Source organism: Glandiceps talaboti, chromosome 16 (genome assembly GCF_964340395.1).
Source record: "Glandiceps talaboti chromosome 16, keGlaTala1.1, whole genome shotgun sequence".
Classification (NCBI taxonomy): domain Eukaryota; kingdom Metazoa; phylum Hemichordata; class Enteropneusta; family Spengelidae; genus Glandiceps; species Glandiceps talaboti.
Window position 1 is genome coordinate 657,637 of NC_135564.1, and position 23,446 is coordinate 681,082.

At 37.1% G+C, this 23,446-nt stretch overlaps 1 protein-coding gene across 1 annotated transcript; it reads right to left on the bottom strand.

Annotated features, from left to right (window-relative positions):
• Nucleotides 1-1,537: 1,537 nt before the first annotated feature.
• Nucleotides 1,538-5,619, bottom strand: LOC144447858 (tubulin beta-4B chain-like). Its single transcript, XM_078137977.1, has 3 exons — nt 5,517-5,619; nt 3,212-3,431; nt 1,538-3,070 (listed from the first exon to the last, which is right to left on the bottom strand). The coding sequence occupies exons 1-3, from the start codon at nt 5,571-5,573 to the stop codon at nt 2,001-2,003; spliced, it is 1,347 nt and encodes a 448-aa protein (XP_077994103.1). The 5' UTR covers nt 5,574-5,619; the 3' UTR covers nt 1,538-2,000.
• Between the last annotated feature and the right edge of the window lie 17,827 nt (nt 5,620-23,446).

Genomic DNA, 23,446 nt, shown 5'->3' on the forward strand with positions numbered 1-23,446 from the left:
ACACTATAATTATTACCCTAGCACTGACCTGTAATACTATAGAACAACCCCATATGTAACTTTCTCAACAACAAAAACATCCATTGCTGCCTTTGTGTTTAATCTAGCTGCTAGACCGTCCAGCAATTCTGCTAGTTTTAAAGCAACCACAGGTCACATACTGACCAAGGTAGTGTTGAGGGCTTGTGTACCAGAGGTACTGTCACCTGTGGCTTTTGTTTAGCAACCTCTAGAGTACAGATCCAAGTCTTATTACAAGACTACCTCTATGAATGCATTGTGTTAATCCTTCAAAAAGCTATCTCTATCCTATAACTGGACCTTATATTCTAGTATACATAGCTGGGTTGACTAGTTATCTATATATGGCTATTTGGTTGTTGATTTGTTGTTGATAGTTACTTTGGTATATCATTATCAATGTGTTATAGTTATCTGTCTATGAGAGTACAAAATAGTTGAATAGCTGATGTACTTTAAAAGTTTTTACTTTCTCACTCATACCACCATAGACTCAGTACCTCCCCTCCATTGTCGATGGTATCACAGATGATTGTGTCTACGTGTTTGTGTGTGTTTCGCAATTGATAATGAATTACCAGTACAGCAATAGGTATGCAGTAAATACAAGATAGCAAAATTGAAAGAAAACAATAAACGTTACAGTAGGATGTGAAAGTCAAACTTTTTTTGTGAGTATAATAATACTCACAATAATAATGCCTTTGGTTGTTCATGAATACACTCATATATAAAATATTAATACTGAGAAAACGCCACTCCAAAAAGAGCTTTCTGTGAACCGTGACGCGCCCGTCCCGGTTCATAAACCCACTACAGCGCCACCAACCTTTTATATGGAATCTTCGTCTGTTTTCTCGTTGCGCAGTTGATACGCAACACACATGCTTTTAATATATACATTGAATAAGTGCACACTTTTTTCAAAGCCGAATGGTTGCTAAAACCAAAAATCATCTGTTATAAACCACCCCGATGAGAATCATTGCATTAATTACACGTATCTTTGCCTGCTCACATTTGTGATCCTTTCGGTGCATTCAATGAAATTCAATTTTGTGCAGTAATCGATTTGAAAAAGGAATCATTTCACTTTTGAATGTGCGATTCTCAGTTGCGGACACTTGTGGCACAGGAAATATCTTTTATTGCCGTCCCTTCCTAGCTTAATGCTTAACTTTTTATCACAATTTCAACCTATGCAAATTCATTGACCATACATGCACTCACATAAACACGCATACATATGCATACCTACATACGTACGCACAGACAGACATACATACATACACACACATACATAAACGCACGCACGCACGCGCGCGCGCACACACACACACACACACACACATGCATACATACATACATACATACATACATACATACATACATACATACATACATACATACATACATACATACATACATACATACATACATACATACATACATACATACATACATACATACATACATACATACATACATACATACACATCAAACAATACGACACGAGTTAAGGTTACTAAGACAACGCTACGACTTTATTTGCAACAGAATTTAAGCGCCAGCTTTAGATTGACGGTAAACTTTGGAAGCACTGGAAGACCTTCACTGTAAGCACATTGTCTAGTAAATCAATGAAGGCGATTATTTGTATCATTTATGTATTTGTGTCTTTTTAATGTCTGATATTGAATTTGTCATATTTTAGTCATGTGATGTATAGATGATCAAGTCGTGCTAATATAGTCCGATACTGAGTTTGTCATATTGTAATCATGTGATGTAGAGACGATCAAGTCGTACCAAATACAGTCTGATACTGAATTTGTCATATTGTAGTCATGTGATGTCGGAACAAGTCGTACTAAATACAGTTTGGAATGTTTCATTTTTCTGATTACTATAGAAAACGAAAGTTTCAAGTTTTATAGTTTGTGACGGAGTTGTAGCCGGTCGAGGTTGTTTTTCTTTGTTTAGGATTGTTCTTCCTCTTGTTCACCTTCCTCCTCATCGAATTCCCCCTCCTCTTCAGCTGTGGCATCCTGGTACTGTTGGTATTCAGACACCAAATCATTCATGTTGGACTCTGCTTCAGTGAATTCCATTTCATCCATACCTTCACCAGTGTACCAATGCAAGAAAGCCTTACGACGGAACATAGCAGTGAACTGCTCGGACACACGCTTGAAGAGCTCTTGGATGGCGGTGCTGTTACCAATGAAGGTGGCGGACATCTTCAGACCACGTGGTGGAATATCACAGACAGCGGTCTTGACGTTGTTGGGGATCCATTCAACGAAGTAGCTGCTGTTCTTGTTCTGGACGTTCAACATCTGCTCATCGACTTCCTTCATAGACATACGGCCACGGAACATAGCAGCAACGGTGAGGTAACGGCCATGGCGGGGATCGCAAGCAGCCATCATGTTCTTGGCATCAAACATCTGTTGGGTCAGCTCTGGTACAGTCAAAGCACGGTATTGCTGGCTACCACGGCTGGTCAGAGGGGCAAAACCTGGCATGAAGAAGTGAAGACGTGGGAAGGGTACCATGTTGACTGCCAGCTTACGGAGGTCAGCGTTGAGTTGACCTGGGAAACGGAGACAGGTAGTGACACCACTCATGGTAGCAGAAACGAGATGGTTCAAGTCACCGTATGTTGGGGTGGTCAGTTTCAAGGTACGGAAGCAGATATCGTACAGGGCTTCATTGTCAATACAGTATGTTTCATCTGTGTTTTCTACCAGCTGATGAACTGAGAGAGTGGCATTGTATGGTTCTACCACAGTGTCTGATACTTTTGGTGATGGTACAACACTGAATGTGTTCATGATACGATCTGGGTATTCTTCACGGATCTTGCTGATGAGGAGAGTGCCCATACCAGAACCGGTACCACCACCAAGGGAATGTGTAAGTTGGAAACCTTGAAGACAGTCGCAGCTCTCGGCCTCCTTTCTCACGACATCTAAAACTGAATCTACGAGTTCAGCACCCTCTGTGTAGTGACCCTTGGCCCAGTTATTACCAGCACCACTTTGGCCTGAAATGGAGAATCGAAAATGTTAAATTCATCATTCTTAGACTAATTATTATTTAATTATCTTATTTACACCAAGCTGCCTAAAATGGTAGGGTGAGAATCATATACCAAACAGTAACGAGAGTGAAGTGTAAAAATTACCAAAGACGAAGTTGTCTGGTCTGAAGATCTGGCCGAATGGTCCAGAACGGACAGAGTCCATGGTTCCTGGCTCCAAATCTACCAAGACAGCACGGGGTACATATTTGCCACCAGTGGCTTCATTGTAGTATACGTTGATTCTTTCCAACTGCAGATCGGAATCGCCATGGTAGGTACCGGTTGGGTCGATACCGTGTTCATCGGAGATGACTTCCCAGAACTGGAAAACATAATAATAGCAAATTTTGTTGTAGCTATGGGTCAACATTTCGAAGGATGTTTGTTTGTGCATAATTAGAAAGATATACGAGGTGTTATTTAACAAGTGCCACTCTAATATTACTGAGACAGAAAAGTGAAATCAGATTTAGCATAGTAAGAACTGTCTCATTTATATTTTCATGATCATTTGTGAGATGTCTACTGGAATACTGATCAGGACTTTCGAAAGCAAGTTTATCAAACTGTTAAATTAACGGACGAAGTTCTTGTTGCTAGGTAACCTTGTTCTGTGTCCAGCATTGAAGCTATACGCGTGTACTCAGCCCTAAATTTAGAGGTACACCACGCAGACAAAACATCAACTCATGGCAGAACATTTCCATGGATGACATCACGCTGTCGAGTACCAATGAACAATAGAGTTGTCAAAAGAGCTATAACTCAACCCACTCAGCACCCACACAGAATCTTCAATATGTGTACAGCTTGAATGACTATCTTTTTATTCACTTAAATATATTTTACATGTTATAGGAAAAAGTCAAACTGGGGTGGATCATAGGTTTTATTTTAAGAAGAAAGTAGTCACGTATGTGATACTTGGTCGAATCTACATCCGGGTAACTACTAGTTACACATCATCAAACCAACGTCAAGGAGACAATTGCTTTTTGTTGTTAGAAAATGTTGAATGTTGTTTTTTTGTTTGTCCCAAATCGTTGCTCGGGGTGACTCCAGGCCAACCAGTAATTATAACCTCTCCTATTACCCAACATATATCATACACGGTGATGACCAATTGACAATTGCCCTTTCATTCAGCCAACACGACAGTACAGACCAGTGATGTGTCAACACATGTTAAGGTTTTAAAGTCTCACTTGTCAGATGACAGTCTTTGCAAATCTATTCTTAAATGGCCCGAAGGTTCTTCACTGAAAAAAAGTCGGCATAGCCACCACAACGAATGCTAATGAAGGACTCGAGACGATGGCTTAATTCACATAGCCTCACGTACTCAATAAACTCCAATTCATCTTTGCAACGTAGCGCCCACCAATTGTTGATGGCATGATCGACCAAGTACCAAATTCCTTAAAACTTTGGATCGACCAAAGTCATGCTGGTTATGAGAATTCTGGCAATTCTCTGTGTCAACTTTCCACATACCACATATATGAATTGTCGCAAGGAAGTGGTCCATGCCTAATTGAATCGCTTGAATAATGTCCTTGCTCATTTACTTGTCTGAGCACGTTGACAATACAAAGCCTTGTTTGTTAGATAAAACACTGTCTAAGACTCTCCTTAAAATGGCCCTAAGGTACATGATTGTACTTTAGTCGAAAAGTTGCCAGGGACACTCTGAAGAATACAAATGAGAACAGTCAAGAAAGACTTTAAGTAGACCCTGTTAAAACGGCGTCATCGATTATTCAGACAGCCATCGAAAGTAAGCATACTAAATCCCAAATGGTGGAACCAAGTGAAAAATGTTAGTAATACAAGCAAGAATATATGTTTTATACGTTAGGCAGTGGTCAATGTTAAATACATACTGGACACCTGGTTGACAATAACTTGATGTAGTTTGTGTATTGTAACGTTAGCAACCAGTAAACAGTAAACTCAAAGAACCCGTTAGCGATATATCAGTGATGCATCTATTTTCAAAGTTTGACATTTATCTATCACCATGAGTATGGTGAGCTTATTCGAATAAGTATATATCAACAAAATGTGTCTGAACTTGATGAAGGTTTACTTCATCGACTAAATTCTGTTATCAATTTTAACGTCATCGAATTTCGTCTGTTTATCATTTCCTGACCATACATTTGCAGATCATACTGCAATTCGCTGTCTCATACTAGTTATTGTACGGACACTTCGGGACAAGTTTTCAAGTAAATTCAGCTCTATTTCAAAACGATGTATTGACTCTAGGGAGAGCCTGTGCAGTTATCATAACGGGAGCCCATCGAAAAAATAATTATTCAGTCAGGGGAAAAATGTAGAAGTTACCCGAATTGTTGATAAACTGTGAATAATTGATGATTTTTGTGTGTATGTCAAACCTTACCTTGGCACCAATCTGGTTACCACACTGGCCAGCTTGAAGATGAACGATTTCACGCATTTTGAGGGCGTTGAAGCAACTGTGCCTTTAAATGATTGTCACAAAAACTGAATGGACAGACAGAACCAAGGAGTGGCTTTATGTATTGCAGAGGACAGAGTACTTCAGATATATGCACGAAGTTGTGTATCCATTCACCAGGTTACTGACAAAAAATAGGTCCACCAAGGGGCACTAGTACACTTGAAAACTCAGCAGGATTTGACTTGAAGGTTAATTCGATTTCCACTAAATATCGTATATCTGATAAATTCACAATGGTTGGTCAATTTATTCGCTACATTTTCAAAGAAGGGTCATCAGGAAATCTTACAATAAGTTTGCTGACATTTCTTTACGTGTGCATTCCACTGTTCCAGAGCCAAGGGAGAGAGAGAGAGATCATAACTGAAAACTTGAAAGCTAGAAACCCTAAATTTATCATTTTGCATATTTACATTTGGACCTATAGCAGATGCGCTACTGATTGGTTGATTTGTTTTGTTTTGTTGTTAATTTGTTTTAAATGAATTGGTTGTTATTTATGGATTGATGGATAAGTTGAATAGAATCACCCTATACCCGGTATCACTACGCCTATGTACAATAGAATCACCCTATACCCGGTATCACTACGCTTATGTACAATAGTGTGCGTATTTTTAGTGGAAAACATGCGTGCAGTATTCTGACATGAGTAATTCGTTCTGAAGTACTCGCAATACATAACACCACTCCTTGGTTCCTTCTGTCCATTCAGTTTTTTGACTATCATTTAAAGGTATTATGTTAATATATATTAACATAATACAACTTTTTACCCATTATTTACGAGTTTTGATAATTTTTATTTGTCCCACTATAAACTTAACATCACTTCTTTGTTGTTCACCTTTTTCGGGTTATTTGTCAGCAGCTGAATGTTAAAAATCAATTCAGCTGTGAGTTCGGTAACTATAAAGCCGACAGTATATACTTATATCAGCATGTCCAAAAACAATAACTACAAATTATTTCCTGATATTTTTCTCCAGTTAGACGAGGAAAGTACGTGTGACATAACCTTTAGGTCACGAATAGTTTATGGCTGAATGGAGAAAAATATTTGGAAATGATATAATTATACCCTTGCAAACATAATTCGTGAAATACTCATACATGTATAATGAAATTAAATTTTTGTGTGAGTTCCATTCACTGTGTCCTTCCGTAAAAGTCTTTTCGTTATGATCCCCATTGCTTTAGTAAACAGATTCCTAAGTTGGCGACTCTTATAGGCATGCGTAGAAACCCAGTCTACCCATCCCACGAGACCTCGGGCAATTCTAACTTTAACAAGTTACTGTAGCATAGCGCCAAACAGTCAGGAATATCTCCCAATTTGGATAATTATCCCAATCGCGATGGACACATACAAGGTACTTTCGGTATTTATCCCGCTCGGGAAAGAGTTTTTTAAAATACTTTGTTGACAGGTACCAGTGGTATATCCCCGGGATAAACGGATACATGTATAAAATATTGAAAACATTGATACACACGTGGTGCCTATATGTGTCTTTCATAGTGTAGCCCCCTTGTAAGAGTTCCATTCTGGCCAGACATAAAGTAATAAAGACATTTACCTGTGGCTGTGTAAATCAATGATATATCTCAACATCTAGGGACAAGATGACAGTTTGCTTACAGTAGAAGGAACTTATCATGGCAGACAAGTTCATTCTGAATGTAGTAGTTTAAATATAATCATCATGGGATTAGTTTGGCGAACGTTACATTTCTTCTACGAAAATAAGTGGTGATATAACGAAAACCAGAGAATTTTGCTGGATAATTCCAGGTTTATATTTATAACCATTGGAAACAACAAACCAGTGTGGCTCTGGTATAATAGCCATAAGTTAGTCAGTGTACTTTTAGATATATCTCATGATAGTTACCAGGAAAGGTATATAGTGTGCCATCATTAACATAAGCTTATGCATTGTTATATTATACAAGTATATTGGTGACGCAAATCGAGAGATCTGATTGGTCTAGACATCAAACTAGCACGTCTAACATGTCTAAAATGAATGTTAATAAAGTTGGCACGCGTCCAAGTTAAGTCAATGTTTGTCGTCTGCTCCGAACGTTGCATTCTGCTCAGTGCAGTGATAGTAAACTCTGTGGATTGTCAGGGGAAGATTTTCTCAGTGAGACGGAAGAGTTTATGAGAAATTATGAAGGAAATTTCGAAAGCAACCGAGTGATCGCGTATTTGTACAAATCATCGCCTACTACATGTACCGAGGTCAAGGCATGCACGGTTCGCGACTCGGCAGGTGCAGAGCTAGAAGTGGAAACAGGTACGTACACACGTCATAAACAAAAGCAAGTGTAAGAGTTTACACTGACCGACTTACCATTATGCAATTACGAAATTTGTCTGGGATCCTGTCCAAGATATCTGTTATCAATCCGAGTGGGGAATCCCCAAACCCGAAAGTCTACTGTAGTATAAACATACAATGTAATCAACCTGCGGTCAACATCTCGCTCTCTGTCTTCGCGAAGCTGTATGCAAAGCATGCCCTATACCAACCATTTCAAGTAATACCTTAAGTCAAGCAACAGGTGGTTTATTCACAAATGTACTTTTAATTGGGCCGATCAATGTACAGATTATCAAACCAAGTAGCAGACAAAATATATCCAGTCACTGCAGCTGTGGGACACGCGGCGTGGCGTTCATGGTGGATATCAACTGTCTTGCAGCTTCACTGTTATACAAGTTATTCATAGGGGGGGGGGGGTGCGGCAGACGAAACCATAAATTGTTAGTTCTTTTCTTGTTTCAGATTTTTATTCAATATACTGGTGTAATATACTATTAATAGCGATAACCCACCCCCTTGGTTCAAAATCGACTGGTATACCATCCCCAGGGAGTGGTTTATTGAATATTCCATAGGTTCATAGATAACACTTTAAACACAGGATTTGTTTACACAAATGGACAAACAAGCAGATAAACAGGGGCGGAAGAAACCGAAGTCCAATCCCGTTGGTAGGGGTTGTAAGTTTGTCACATTATTGTATTTCACGGCTCAGGCCATAGTGGTCCGAGTCCACTGGCATAGTCGATGCTGACAAGGGGTGAGATAGTTGTAACAGCGCCCCCATAAGGGTGGTCAGACGTTCCACAATGTCGAGTGTTCGTAGTTAGGGTATCGCTCGTTAGATCTTCACTTTACACTCAGACTACCAAAAAAAGCTATACAGCTGCCCATGCACAATACTGCTATCATTGTGCTTGGGTGTGTTTTTCAAACGTAGTTGGGGTATTTACATGCAGCACGAGGGTTCTACTTGTTCTCTGCGACCGTACTTTCACTAGCACAGTGACTGAAAGTATAGCACTACTAGCAGGAAAGACCACAAGGACTAGTGTCGATATTACTACGAGCAATAGCATAGGCACTCACGCATCATCGTGATCATGGGGTGGTGTTGTTACTAATTACATTCTGTTTATCACAACGATCGTACGCTCATGTGCATACAGTAACTTGCATACTTGCGGTATTTCACTGCAGTGCAAAGACTAATTTGTATGAGGAAGGTAGTCTTGGTGCTAGACGCTCGGGCTTTCTTCCGATACGATAGCGAACGAAGATTATCGTATTGTTTCGGAATAACACCCGAGGTCTAGCAGCTAGGCTAGGGGGAAGGGGAATCAGCTGTCTTAGGCCTAAAGGTGTGGTGGTATTTTTGACAATATAGTGGATGTGAAAGTTAAAAAGACATTTCTTACTTGAGCAGTCTATCCGGGAATGTTTCAAGAAGAGTTATTACTCGACTCTTCCTGCAAATTGTTATTCTCATATGTAATCCTACCCTTAAAGATAAGGTCATCGTGACTCCAGTAAACTAGCAAAAAACAAACTACACCACATTGGAAAGCTTATGATATTGACTTTCAATTGATACAAATATAAAACAAAGTGTTTCTTCACTACAAAACTACATTATTGCATTCCCATGTGCTTCTAACGTACTAGATTGCGAGTAGGATGTGACACATTACATTTGACCTCAGGCCATTAAAAATATATATGTAGTCTCTGAGATCTGGCTCTGTATAATATGTAGTCTCTGCGATCGACTCTATAATATGTAGTCTCTGAGATCGACACTGTATAATATGTAGTCTCTGAGATCTGGCTCTGCATAATATGTAGTCTCTGCGATCGACTCTGTATAATAGAAATTCTCGTTCGAAACATAAGACAATAAATGAATGAAACAGACTCGCAGGTAAATAAAGAAATCGAACCGTATTCTCTGCATCAAACTTCAAATCAAATCAGATTGAGGGTTGGTAATGACCAAGGGCATACAACGTTACCGAGCTGAGGCTGTAGGGACAACTGACCTGTTCCAGTATGGTTGCCTTGAAGGTGTTTGGCAGTCGTACCACATGTGCAGTGTCCACGTAATCACACGTATTTAAATACCTCTCCACATGTGACAGTGTCCACATAATCACAAGTACAATTAAATACCTGTCCACATGTGCCAGTTTCCACATAATCACAAGTACAATTGAATACCTGTCCACATGTGCCCGTTTCCACATACTCACAAGTACAATTAAATACCTGTCCACATGTGACAGTGTCCACATAATCACAAGGACAATTAAGTACCTGTCCACATGTGACAGTGTCCACATAATCACAACTAGTACAATTAAATACCTGTCCACATGTGACAGTGTCCACATAATCACAAGTAGTACAATTAAATACCTGTCCACATGTGACAGTGTCCACGTAATCACAAGGACAATTAAGTACCTGTCCACATGTGACAGTGTCCACATAATCACAACTAGTACAATTAAAGACCTGTCCACATGTGACAATGTCCACGTAATCACAAGTAGTACAATTAAATACCTGTCCACATGTGCCAGTTTCCACATAATCACAACTAGTACAATTAAATACCTGTCCACATGTGCCAGTGTCCAAATAATCACAAGTAGTACAATTAAATACCTGTCCACATGTGACAGTGTCCACATAATCACAACCAGTACAATTAAATACCTGTCCACATGTGACAGTGTCCACATAATCACAAGGACAATTAAATACCTGTCCACATGTGACAGTGTCCACATAATCACAAGTACAATTAAATACCTGTCCACATGTGACAGTATCCACATAATCACAACTAGTACAATTAAATACCTGTCCACATGTGCCAGTTTCCACATAATCACAAGGACAATTAAACACCTGGCCACATGTGACAGTTTCCACATAATCACAAGTACAATTAAATACCTGTCCACGTGTGACATTGTCCACATAATCACAAGTACAATTAAATACCTGTCCACATGTGCCCGTTTCCACATAATCACAAGTACAATTAAAGACCTGTCCACATGTGCCAGTGTCCACATAATCACAAGTACAATTAAAGACCTGTCCACATGTGACAGTTTCCACATAATCACAACTAGTACAATTAAAGACCTGTCCACACGTAATAATAAGAATGGTATTTGATGAACAAGGCAACCTTGTATATTAACATGTAATCATCAATACTTCAATTCATTTTTTATCATTTTATCATTTCCATAGCGTCGTTTGTTAAATTCATATTCTCTACCAGACATCATTGAACTCGTTGACAAACAAATATATTGCTAAATCATGTCCAACAATAGGTAGTATGTTAAAGCACAGGCAAGGAAAATGTCGAAACTGAAAAAATAATATCAATATACAAAGTCAACACACAAAATAATCAATAAATTGCATCTTGAAATGAGGGGCCATTTTACAGTCAAGTTAAAGTTCTTTGGACGTAAACAATTTATTCTTGGCCTTCCTTCCAAGCCATTTAAAATAAGATATTAATATATTCAAACCGATTTCATATTCCTGGCGTGAATCAAAAATGATAACATGTACTGAATCTAGTATCAAATCTTCCTGATCAGCAAGGCATGTTGGAAGGATGAAATGTATAAATGATGCTGATGATGATGATGGGTAGTAAGAGAACACTTGTACATCTGTAGACATTTATCACAGTCATCATGTATTGTATTCAGTTTTGTAGGAAGATTAGAAAGTGTGTTCAGTTCATGATACAGTACAACTTCATTTCAGCAAAGTTGCAATGTGTGTGTGTTTGTCTCTTTCTGTTGTTTTGTACGCATCATCACGATCTAGGAGGATATGTCGCATTTCCATCTAGGCTGTCTCCTTTAATAAAATGACCAAGATATATCACCGACCAGCAAATGACGCTGATTAAATTCCAAGAAGTACAACAGAGGAAGAGTTGGACAACCGGAAACGCATCGATGTATAATGCATGTGTCCTCTCATATCAGTAGATACGTGAAAGCACGGTGAAGTTTCTAAGCGATCAATAACATTGTGTAAATTGACATCCAGAAACCTTCAAATTATGAGCCACTGATGGGCACTGTTCGAACAGATCTCCCCAGAAAAGGTGAACTAATAATGAAACTAGCAAAAGCATAATTTTTGATGAACTTGAAACATTGAGACGTATTTAGAGTCACTGCTACAAACAGGAGACGATATGATTAATTGGTGACGTCATTGATACATTTGTATCTGTTGACCTAACTCGTTTGAATAATTGACTGGTGCATCTGGTGGCGCATGGTACAATGTTAAAAGTGGATGCATTATACTGCGTACGTGAAACGAAGTCCAATGGAGTTGAATCGATCGTTTCGTCATGAACGCCAACTCAAGATTGAGTTTCTGTGAATCTCTCCATAAATTTGTGAAATTGCAGACTTATTTATGTGTTTGTAAGGAGCGTGAATCAAAAGCTCAGTAGTTTTATTTTATGCACAAATACAAGATTGCGAAGCCGGAGGAGAGAGGGCAATAACTCACTCACCATCACCGTAGGTTCATAATTGCCATACCGTATCACATTTACCACTTTCCGGTGTACGTACGACTGACATATGCCTGATAAGTCGGGCACGTAAGAAAAAACCTTTGTTTCTTAGAACTCGGACACATTTCTCCTCTAGTTTTCTGTTTAAATATTCATTTACTCATCTACGAAGAGGAAACCGTTGTTACATCTACAATTACCGCCGAAAACCGTTCACATGTGCATGCCTCGTAATCGTATCACTATTGCGTGCGCCAAAATTGTCAGCGAAAATATCAACAGCAGAAAGGAAAACATGGGTGACGTCTGTACTTCTTGTGTTTGTGAGTATATCTCATGTATAACTTCTTAATATATTAATTTAACTCTAGTAGTGTAACTTAGTCTATACCTTCTTCCAACCTGGAAATCGTCCAGTTGATTTGAGAAAATTTTGTTAAAATATCTTACCATTCTGTCATCAGACAGAGTTCTTTGTAAATGTAAAAAATTACCATAATCACAAACTCGGCTCACAACGAATATAGGTTGCAGTTGATTTTCAGTTTTACATTGAAGAAAACCTACAAGTATCATTTTGCAACTGTAAATTGATGCAAAGAAATTTCCTTAAACGTATGACTGTATTCTAACAATCGGAAGTAATCACATATGTCAAGGTTTACATGTACTTGTCAATATATTGGCAGTTGGAAACAAAAAATGATGAAGTTTCTGTACAAAGAATGAATTGCGCAAGTTTTTTCCCGCCTTTAACACAAAACCGTGTACCAAATGCAAGTTATATATGTTAATTAAGACGTGCTAAATCTCAACTGTATATCTCTCAGTAATTACCGTTATCATGTCAAAGCACGCATGTGAAAGTGTTGCCATGGTAATATGGGCGTGAAGAAACGTGATACACCGATAGAAGAGTCATAACCGCCACTTTTCGTATCTTCAGAATGCGTTGTTCTTTTAACTTCAAAAATAGGGTTTGGAAATATCATACAATGAAAGGCAGATTTTTTTTGTCATAATTTTTGGAAATCATGACTATTGGAGTTTTAAACTTTCAAACGCATGACATTTTTTCTGTAAGTGTAAGCAAGGATAGAGGTGTGAATAAAGATGAAATAAACCATTGACAATTATCTTGTAAAATGGCAGTTCTCAGTGAATGGCAGTTCTCTTGGCAACGCAGTATAACGCAATTATTATTAAAAGAGGGTGACCGTTTGTGTTTTTGACATTACGGATTTGGAACAGTTTGCTTCTTGTGGGTTGTAAGGGAAGCCTTTCGACCTAGTATCTTCCTGTGAAAAGAACAAACTCGTGTCTCGATTCAACTAAACTCTGTTTCCCCTCTGTACAGTGCGTATGTACTGTATACTGTAGTGTAGACTGGGTGTATTAACTGTTTAGATTCTACCATGAGTGAACGATTTTCAAAGTATTTGAAAAGAGACAAGTCCAATGTTGATAGATCTTATAGTAGACTTAAAATTGACTACATACACAGATGGACTGAGAGTGAACGATATACAGTTGAAACAAGACAGATTGATGTTTGGACTTAGAAACTTGTATTCGTTTATGGAGCCATGTACTTGAATGAAATGTTTGAATTTAATAAAGATGGGTTGTAATTTGTAGTGAAAGACTTCGGGGTACATTGTAACTGTCAACTGATTATACACTCAGTTCTCATCTCCCATATGATAAATGAATTAAGGCAGCGAAGCATGGAGTCGTTATTGAGTATTAATCTAACAAATTTGTTAGAACAACAATGAGCTTTCAACATCTAAGCCCCTAAAGGCTTGCCTGTATCTGAAACCAAATACATATCGACTTGTACAAGACAAACGTTTGTACCGCTACGGGTGGTAACAAACACGATCGGAGAAAAAACACGTTCTACTCAGGTTACCTTGTTCTAGTACTGAAAATAGGTTACTCACACAAATATTTAATAAAGTCGAGTTCATGTATATGTCAACTGATTATCTGTACTGTTCTTATTCTGTTGTAATCTTCAAGTTTGGATTTCGATCATAGAATATCATTTGAATGCATCTCCACGTACAAGTTCAAAGCTTTGTCGTCTAGCCACGACATCTCGAGATGTGAGTAATGTATATTATATTTTGCAGTATTCATATATTTTCGTCAAATGAAAACGCATAGATATTCTGTGTGGTAAACATGCCGTTAGTTTATGATCTATGAAATCCCGAATGATGTGATCAGATCCATAAGGTTGCATAGATTAGTGGGTATATCATTTTTTTTCCATTTCCTAAATTACGCACAAGCGATTACTACTGAAGGGGCTCGCTACTTTGATAGGTTGGAGAAAAAAATTGAAACGTGGAGTATATAAAGACTCATCGCCGTAAAAGTACAACCATCTTTGCGGCAATGATATTATTTTTCCTTGCGTCATCAGAAACAATATGCACTGGCTGTCGAGAATGACAAATACTACACAATGTTATCAAAATGGGGAAAAAATAGGGGACAGCAATATTATTCAAATTTAATTATTAGAGAGAAACTGTTTAAACTTTTTCTATTACTTTGTTCATTAAAACTGAAACCAATTCTGAATTAAAATCAAGAAAAAATGTCGGGGTTTACTGTTACCGTACAAATGTTTTAAAATAAAGGTCAAAGTGTCATCAAAATTTAGAGTACAATATGGTCGCCAAATAGTTCATTTTATGGGAAAATAAACAAAATATCGATTTCCTTGAAAGCAAGACAGCGGACCCAAATCTCTTTCATTATTTCAAAAACTCCTTAATATGGACAAAGTCTCTACTAAAATCTAACTTGTTCCAAAAATTACCATAAAGAACATGCGTCTCAAGTTCCGTTATAATTAATTCAGTGGTTTTTGTGATATTGTGTTGACAGACAGACCTGACAAACAGACAAAAGCTAATACTTAACATCCCCTTATGGCAGACAGATTATTTGATATAACATAAACAGATATTTATCTAAAGTAAAACAAAAAAGTCAAACAGCTGTAAAAGTTAGCTTATGGGTTAATTTTCAGATATTATTAAATCCTTAGCTATGTTAGCGGAAGTTATCACGTTTAATATATAACACACGGAAATCCCTCAGTCTGTAGTTACAAGATTGTAAATCTCGCTCTCTCGCTAATTCAAGAATTTCAAGTTCTCTCGAAAAGCTTTGGAAAACTAGAAGAGCAGGTGCAAGAAAGACAGTTTTATTCACAGACTTGACCTGTAGATGAACTATCTCAAAAGGCTGCTCTGAAAATAAGACAAAGAATCGGATATGCAAATTTCCTTTTTAATTTGATTACTTTGTGTAAAATTTGAATAATTACGACTACGTTACCTCATTCGTCATTTGGTTTGTTTGAACCGTCACTCATTTGTTGTGGAGCTGTCAATAGATTGTCTGACAAAAATCAGTGAACTAAACTTCAAATTTCAGATGTAAAAATTGCGTGGAATAGTAACAACATGCAATTACTGTTATGCACTGACTCAAAATTCTGCTCTTTTTTTCTGACTTTATTAAAAAATTTATCTTTGACGATAAAATCCGCCTTTGGCACTGGATGACGATACACTGCCTTTCAAGAGTTTCTAGCTTCCATTATGTTGTACAAATGCAATCGAGTAACTCATAAACTTCAGTCTGTGATTATATCAACAACTACTGCAATGATTGCCTTCTTGGGTAAAAACCTATTTTGGTTTGGCGTCAGTCGTTAAGGCGTATAACGAAGCAGTTAATGTTAATTCTTAACTCCTCCCACTCATTTACATCGAAAACAAACCACTTTTTCACGTAGTCTCATCATGATTTTTCCATGTTGTCACTACGTCAGGTGTCGATAATCAGCTAAAGTCATTTCGTTGGTGTATTTTTAAGACAACCTTTTCACACTTTATGTGAGAAGAAGCGTGATCGTTTGGAGACGTGTTCTTATTTAGACGTGTATTGTGAATGGTTTGTCATGCCTCGTTGGCCTGCGTTTATATTTGTAACGCCCGTTGCACACACGCCAATTTTCATTTCTCGAATATAATTCCTCTCTTGTACATGCACGGGGTAAATAAACGGAATTCTTCGATTAATTGACAATTAAGTGGCGTTAGCACTTACAACCGACAAAATGGCAAACTCAAAACGAATGTTGAACTTTTGAAGGGCATTCTAAGAATTTCTATGTGTGGGCAGAAGACAGCTGAGAGTGCATTGGTTAGTAGGGTAGTATACATTTATTACCCCAGTCAACGGGAGTTGAACGGATATTATGATTTTCATGTATGTAAGTATGTATGTATGTATGTATGTATGTATGTATGTATGTATGTATGTATGTATGTAAGTATGTACGTATGTATGTATGTATGTATGTATGTATGTATGTATGTATGTATGTATGTATGTATGTATGTATGTGTGTGTGTCTGTCTGTCTGTCTGTCTGTCTGTCTGTCTGTCTGTCTGTCTGTCTGTCTGTCTGTCTGTCTGTCTGTCTGTCTGTCTGTCTGTCTGTCTGTCTGTCTGTCTGTCTGTCTGTCTGTCTGTCTGTCTGTCTGTCTGTTTGTTTGTTTGTTTTGTAAACACATCAAGTATATATTTACATTAATTTTGTGGAAAGATTGCCTGTGAGATAATGATCAATTGAGTAGATTTTGGTGGTGATCCGATACCAAATATCGATTTAAGTGACACAATGGCAAGAAGTCTTTGTAGTAAACACAGCTCTGATACTTTACTTCTGTGTGACTGAATGGTGACATGATGTTAAAAGAAATTAGTGGCAACAACTGAATACTACAAGTGTCTGTGATATGCAGGAAATGGCGGGATTTTGATGATTGACCTTGAAGGTCAAAGTGTCGAAGAAAGTTTACACCTAATAATATAGGGATAGACACTTGAATGGAATATCCATGTGTTTGAGTTAGGCATACGGCCACCATTAAGGTAAAAGTTATATGAGCACCAAAAGCAATGCGCGTATAATATATTTCAATTCTTCATCTCATACATCTCTACAGCCTGTCTGCAATATATATGCAAGACATAGCTTCATTTTGATAACTGACCCATAAGGTCAAGGTCAAAGTCAAAGGTCACTTTCTTACAAGAATGCTTGCATGTGATAATATTGTAATGGAAACTTCTGGGCTTTCTCTCTGTAATGAAGTTTGAACAAAATAATAATACTACAAAGTGTCTGTGATAAGCAGGACATGACTGGATTTTGTAAATTGACCCTGAAGGTCAAAGTTCAACGTCTTTAAAAAAAGTTAGTAATTAATAATAGGGGTAGATACTTGAATTGAGTCTCTACGCATTACAGTTTTTCCATATATATTGATTTTTTAATTACAAATGTGAACACAATTCGGTGAAAATTGCATATCTCGTGAAACAAAGTGACGTGTACATGTATATGACATATCATCTTTGTTGAGGGTTTGAAAGAAATCGGATATTGTAATAGTCTACCTCTTCGGAGACTAATTAGTGTTGTACGTAAACAACCATTACCATGGTCAGTAGTTTAATCACATTTTTAATTAAATCGGTACTTTTTAACTTATAAGAATGTGGATGGAACACTCAGACGTTTTTAGAATTAAGTTGACGTTTTTAATTAATAGAACAAATTTTGGCTCGTCCATTGTAAGGATCATAAACAATTATAATTCAACATGGCACCATGACTTGCTATTACATGTACTTTTGTATCTACCGTACGAAAATGTAACATTTTCAACATCCATGTGAACCACTTTCAGCTCAACATTGTGTTTTCTAGTAGTTATACAAATTAACTCAATTTGTTCATCTCACCCAATTCACGGCTTAGTGTACCGTTATCGCTTCCCACAATACAACGTACGTATTCATCGATTTTATCACTAGGATTTACCTTCTCGACTGTAAAGTCCACACCAAACAATATCAACTCAAAGATCTCATTGTGTCTCTTGGTCAAATTCTGTTATTTCATCAAGATTCGCGATGTCAAATTGACTTCGAGGTTCATTTGAATGTGTGATAAGGTGTCCTTTGCTCCTCTACGACGACCAATTGACCGTGAAAACACAGAAAATGTCTAATACATGTCTAATATGTTCTCTATATTTCTATTCCTCGTTGCACATTTATGAAAGACTAATTTGTTTCCAAAGTATTTTCATCAGGAGAATTTGTAACTTACGGTGAATATTTTGATTGACAATGTGAAGAAAATAAAGAAGAGCAAGGACACGGTTACTTTCCGCTAAAGTGGTTCGAGAAATTGGCAACAAGGTTACATGGAACAATATTACTTAAACTGAATAATTATTAACTTTCGTATCAACATTTACGATGTCAAGTGTGAAAACCTATGAAAAACACCACAATCCTTGTATTTCACCCTGATTCAAATAAACTTGACTGTTACATATCAAGATTATAGAAAGCAATATATTACGAAACATAAGCAGTATATGTGTATGTATGTATGTATGTATGTATGTATGTATGTATGTATGTATGTATGTATGTATGTATGTATGTATGTATGTATGTATGCATGCATGCATGTATGTATGTATGTATGTATGTATGTATGTATGTATGTATGTATGTATGTATGTATATAAGCAGTATATGTGTATGTATGTATGTATGTATGTATGTATGTATGTATGTATGTATGTATGTATGTATGTATGTATGTATGTATGTATGTATGTATGTATGTATGTATGTATGTATGTATGTATGTGTGTGTGTGTGCGTGCGCGCGCGTCCATCCGTGTGTGTGTGTGTGTGTGTGCGCGCGCGCGCGTGTGTGTGTGTGCGTGCGTGCGTGCGTGTGCGTCCATCCGTGTGTGTGTGTGTGGGGGGGGGGGGGGTATGTGTGTAAAGATATCCATTCTTTTGTACAAAATCACAAAAATCTTATAACTCAAGTATTACATTCTTGTCACTTATATGGTAATCGTATGACTGTTTCTACAAAAAAATGTTGATAACAGTCAAATTTCTAGTATGACTATTATAGCTTAGTTATTAATCAACTGTCGTCGTCTCGTTGAATAAAAATAAAAACTCTCGTTATATAAAGAGAAACACTGTACAAAGTAAGACAAATCTTGTATTTGGCAGCAAACAGTAAAAACGGTGGCCTCGTTAAACCGCTTCGAAAGTATGTGTATGCGTAGATGTACTAGATGTAGTATAGTCGTCACAGGCAGCAGGCATCAACTTGATGACTCGGATTACATATGAAACCTGGAAACACAAACAAATGAAGTATAATCAAGAGTCATTAACGAGAGGGAAATTTACCCCACATATGTTTTGGATTTTTTTTCTCTCGGGGTAACTGGATCCCATGTCATTAATATGATTTTACTCGTTACATGAAATACTAGCTAAAAGAACACCGACATTTCTCAAATGAAGTACAAGTTAACGGCGGCGTTGCAAAGTTTCTGTAAAAACTCGCTTTTGAAATAAAGAGTCTAGGTGATAAGACGTTGATGTTTGCAAAAATTACTATTAGCCAAACCATTGGCTGTATAGTACATAGCATACTTGATGGTAATGGTTATGATAAATGTGTACAGAGTTGTTAAAATGTAATTATTATTAACCAACTATATTTGATACATTTTCATGAAACGTATAATTTACATTCAGATTTCATTTCACAATTTATAAGTATTTACGATTCTATAATACAGTAATGGCTATCTTTCGGAAGGATTGCATCACAGAACCCAACCACACACCGTACATATCCTGAACGTATGTGATGTTCTTGCATATTGATAAAGATTTACATAATATGCTAATGTGTAATTTGCATACCCTCTTACTTTGTAGGGAAAGAATGGTTTACTACTTACGCTTAATTTCACACGGCAAGGTATTGGCTTTCTACTACGTCATGTCACTGTGGAATTATTAAGAATAGCAGTAAAGTTTGCACTGTAAATTAAACCTGTCAGTTGCCAACTGAATATAGGCATCATATATTTGATGATCTAACCTCTCAAAGAGATTAGTTCACCTATCAAAGAATCAACCTTTCACTACACGCACGTCATAGCTGACCGAAAATACCAATGCATTCATTTGATATGATTTCGGAGCATTCTTAAAGAGTGTGACAACATCTCGGATTCGTATATATCTTTGCTCAGCTGTGGAGCTCCACGTCAGTACGACTCAGATATTATTGGCGTGGATATGCGACAGCTATTTTCTGCCCGTTTCCGTCGTATCCAATTGTCTTCCTCTACATATAGTAGGTTATATAATAATGATAGAATTGTTAATCTTCAGCTGTTAGACAACTGTTTTGTAGTGATGATTACACACTGTTCAACGTCATTGACTGAATTAATGCAATGCTGAAAATGTTAAGAATAATCCACCATGAAAACAATATTTCTAGCAGGTTTGTGTTTTCTCCTTCCTGAAATTTGTTCGGAATAAAAGAATATAGTCACCTACTTTCGATAAAATACATTATCAGAGTGGTGAGAACTTAAGTACAGGTAAAATTCGCGATAAGTCCTAAACCAGTCTAATTTAGTCGATTAAACAAAGAAACTTCCCTGTGGGATTATAAACCTGTAGTCAAAGTTGAAAACATAACGCTAAACATCTGCTTCTTGTCTAGAAAGCTTTTCATGGAGAGTACTGCTTCAGGCGATTAAAGAGGTTGCTTTAGCGGTGAGTTGCTCAAGAGAATACAGATTTTGACGACAAGTGAATCCATTTGGCGGGAAGGGACTTGACCTCTAGATTTTGATTACTAAATCCATTTTGCGGGAAGGAACTCGACCTCTAGATTTTTATCATTTTTATTTTTTTTTGCTGTTGGTGTGGAAAATATGTCTAAGTTAGGAATAATTAACGATATCTATAAACGATATGGAGAATAACTTTAAAAATGCCGAATTTGTTTGACTCAGTATTACGTCATCAGTTTTTGGAAATGTATGGCATTTGTCAAAATTATGCAAAGCAAATAACTCTACAAGGCGAGACGACTGCATCGTGGACATGCACATAAACACCGAACAAACAAATACACTCATAAAAACATCGGCACTGCTGACTCTGCCCTTCATTCATTAATCTCTCAATGGTGATATATATATCTAATGATCACAAGTTACAGAACATTTCATCAATTTCAAAATCCGTACAACGTTACGGTTAATTATTCAATAATTTTAACTTAAATAGACATAGTGCAGATCTGAACATTTCCTGTGTTATCACTTTTTGTTTCATATGTTCGTTCTATTTACTGAATCATCACAGATGTGTAGATCATACTAAGGTAGAACACGCCTCTGGGAAAGATGTATATTCTCTGAAAATCAAACTTCTTCAATTCTCTCCAAGGTTTGCCACATGAAAGCTTGTTCCTTGTCCGTATGAAATAATAAAATAAATTTGGGGGATTCATCGTCTTCTTGTTAAGGAAATCGTCAATCTGTTATTTGTCATAGAGTTTCATAGTATTCGGCGGCCATATTGGATTCTAAAATGCCTAAATATTGACAACAGATATCATTTTTACCCTGTTTGTACTTTGACCAGATTTGTTTTATGATTTAAACTGAGAATGTAGAACATAGAAGCAGAAACAGTGAAATTGCCGTACATAGACATTGTTATGTCTATTGACATCATGATCATGGATAACTGGCACATATATTCACTTCAAGGCACAAAAATACACGTCAAATACGATTCTAGACGAATTTGATATCAGTATTTATTCAGATTGAAAATGGTGACTCGAGGAGAAAAAAAATCGGACGCATTTAACATGTTTTAGATTCATTGACATTTGCAGTGATGTTACCGGTGTGTGAACACGTTGTAGGATGTAGCTCATCAATCGATACGTCTGATCAATTAGCAGATCGTATAAAGTGTCATTTTGAATCACCCTTACTTCAAGTACCTCAATCACTTGCATTTTTCAATCGAACTCTTGCACCCACAAGTTTATAGTCAACACGCCAATATTATCATCTGTGTGTTATAACTGGAGTGAAGGTTTGAGGTTATCGATCGATTTGTAGTCGAGACATCCATCGTTTACGCATTACTACACTCATTTCCGACGTATGATCCATTGCGCGCAAACGGTAGATGGAAGCATACACGAATGAATGATACAAACGAATTCTGTTAAACCTGAAACAGAAAGTCGACTGGTTCGACAAAAAATCTTTCTAAAATTGCTACTTTTTGACGTCTGGCTTGACAATTTTTTAACTAACATTGCTACATTTTATCCCCTGGCTCAACAAAAATCTAACCAACATTGCTACATTTTATCTCCTGGCTTGACAATTTTTTAACTAACATTGCTACATTTTATCCCCTGGCTCAACAAAAATCTAACTAACATTGCTACATTTTATCTCCTGGCTTGACAATTTTTTAACTAACATTGCTACATTTTATCTCCTGGCTCAACAAAAATATAACTAACATTGGTATGAAATGAAATTTTTACTATCCATGCTGTATGTTATTATCTGACTCAACAAAATGTAAGTACAATAATTACATTTTAATCCTTTTGAGAGTGCAGATCACCTATAGGTAGCTCAAGCTAAGAAAATGTAACCAAGTTAGTAGTTTTTTCGTCAAGCCAGACGATAAAAAGGTTGCAATGTTAGTAAGATTGTTGTCAAACTAGACGAGCAATGTTAGTGAGATTTTGTCAGATGGCGTTCTTTTGCAGGTGAACTGGCTCAATTGTATACTGAAATTGACAAAATGTCATTACATACAAATGGCAAAAACCGAACTTAGACTGCGAATAAAATGTTAATATTCAAATAAAATCATGACTAGACAATCACGCTCCCAGTCTTACGCCATACTCAAGCAGCAATATTACCTTTGATAAAT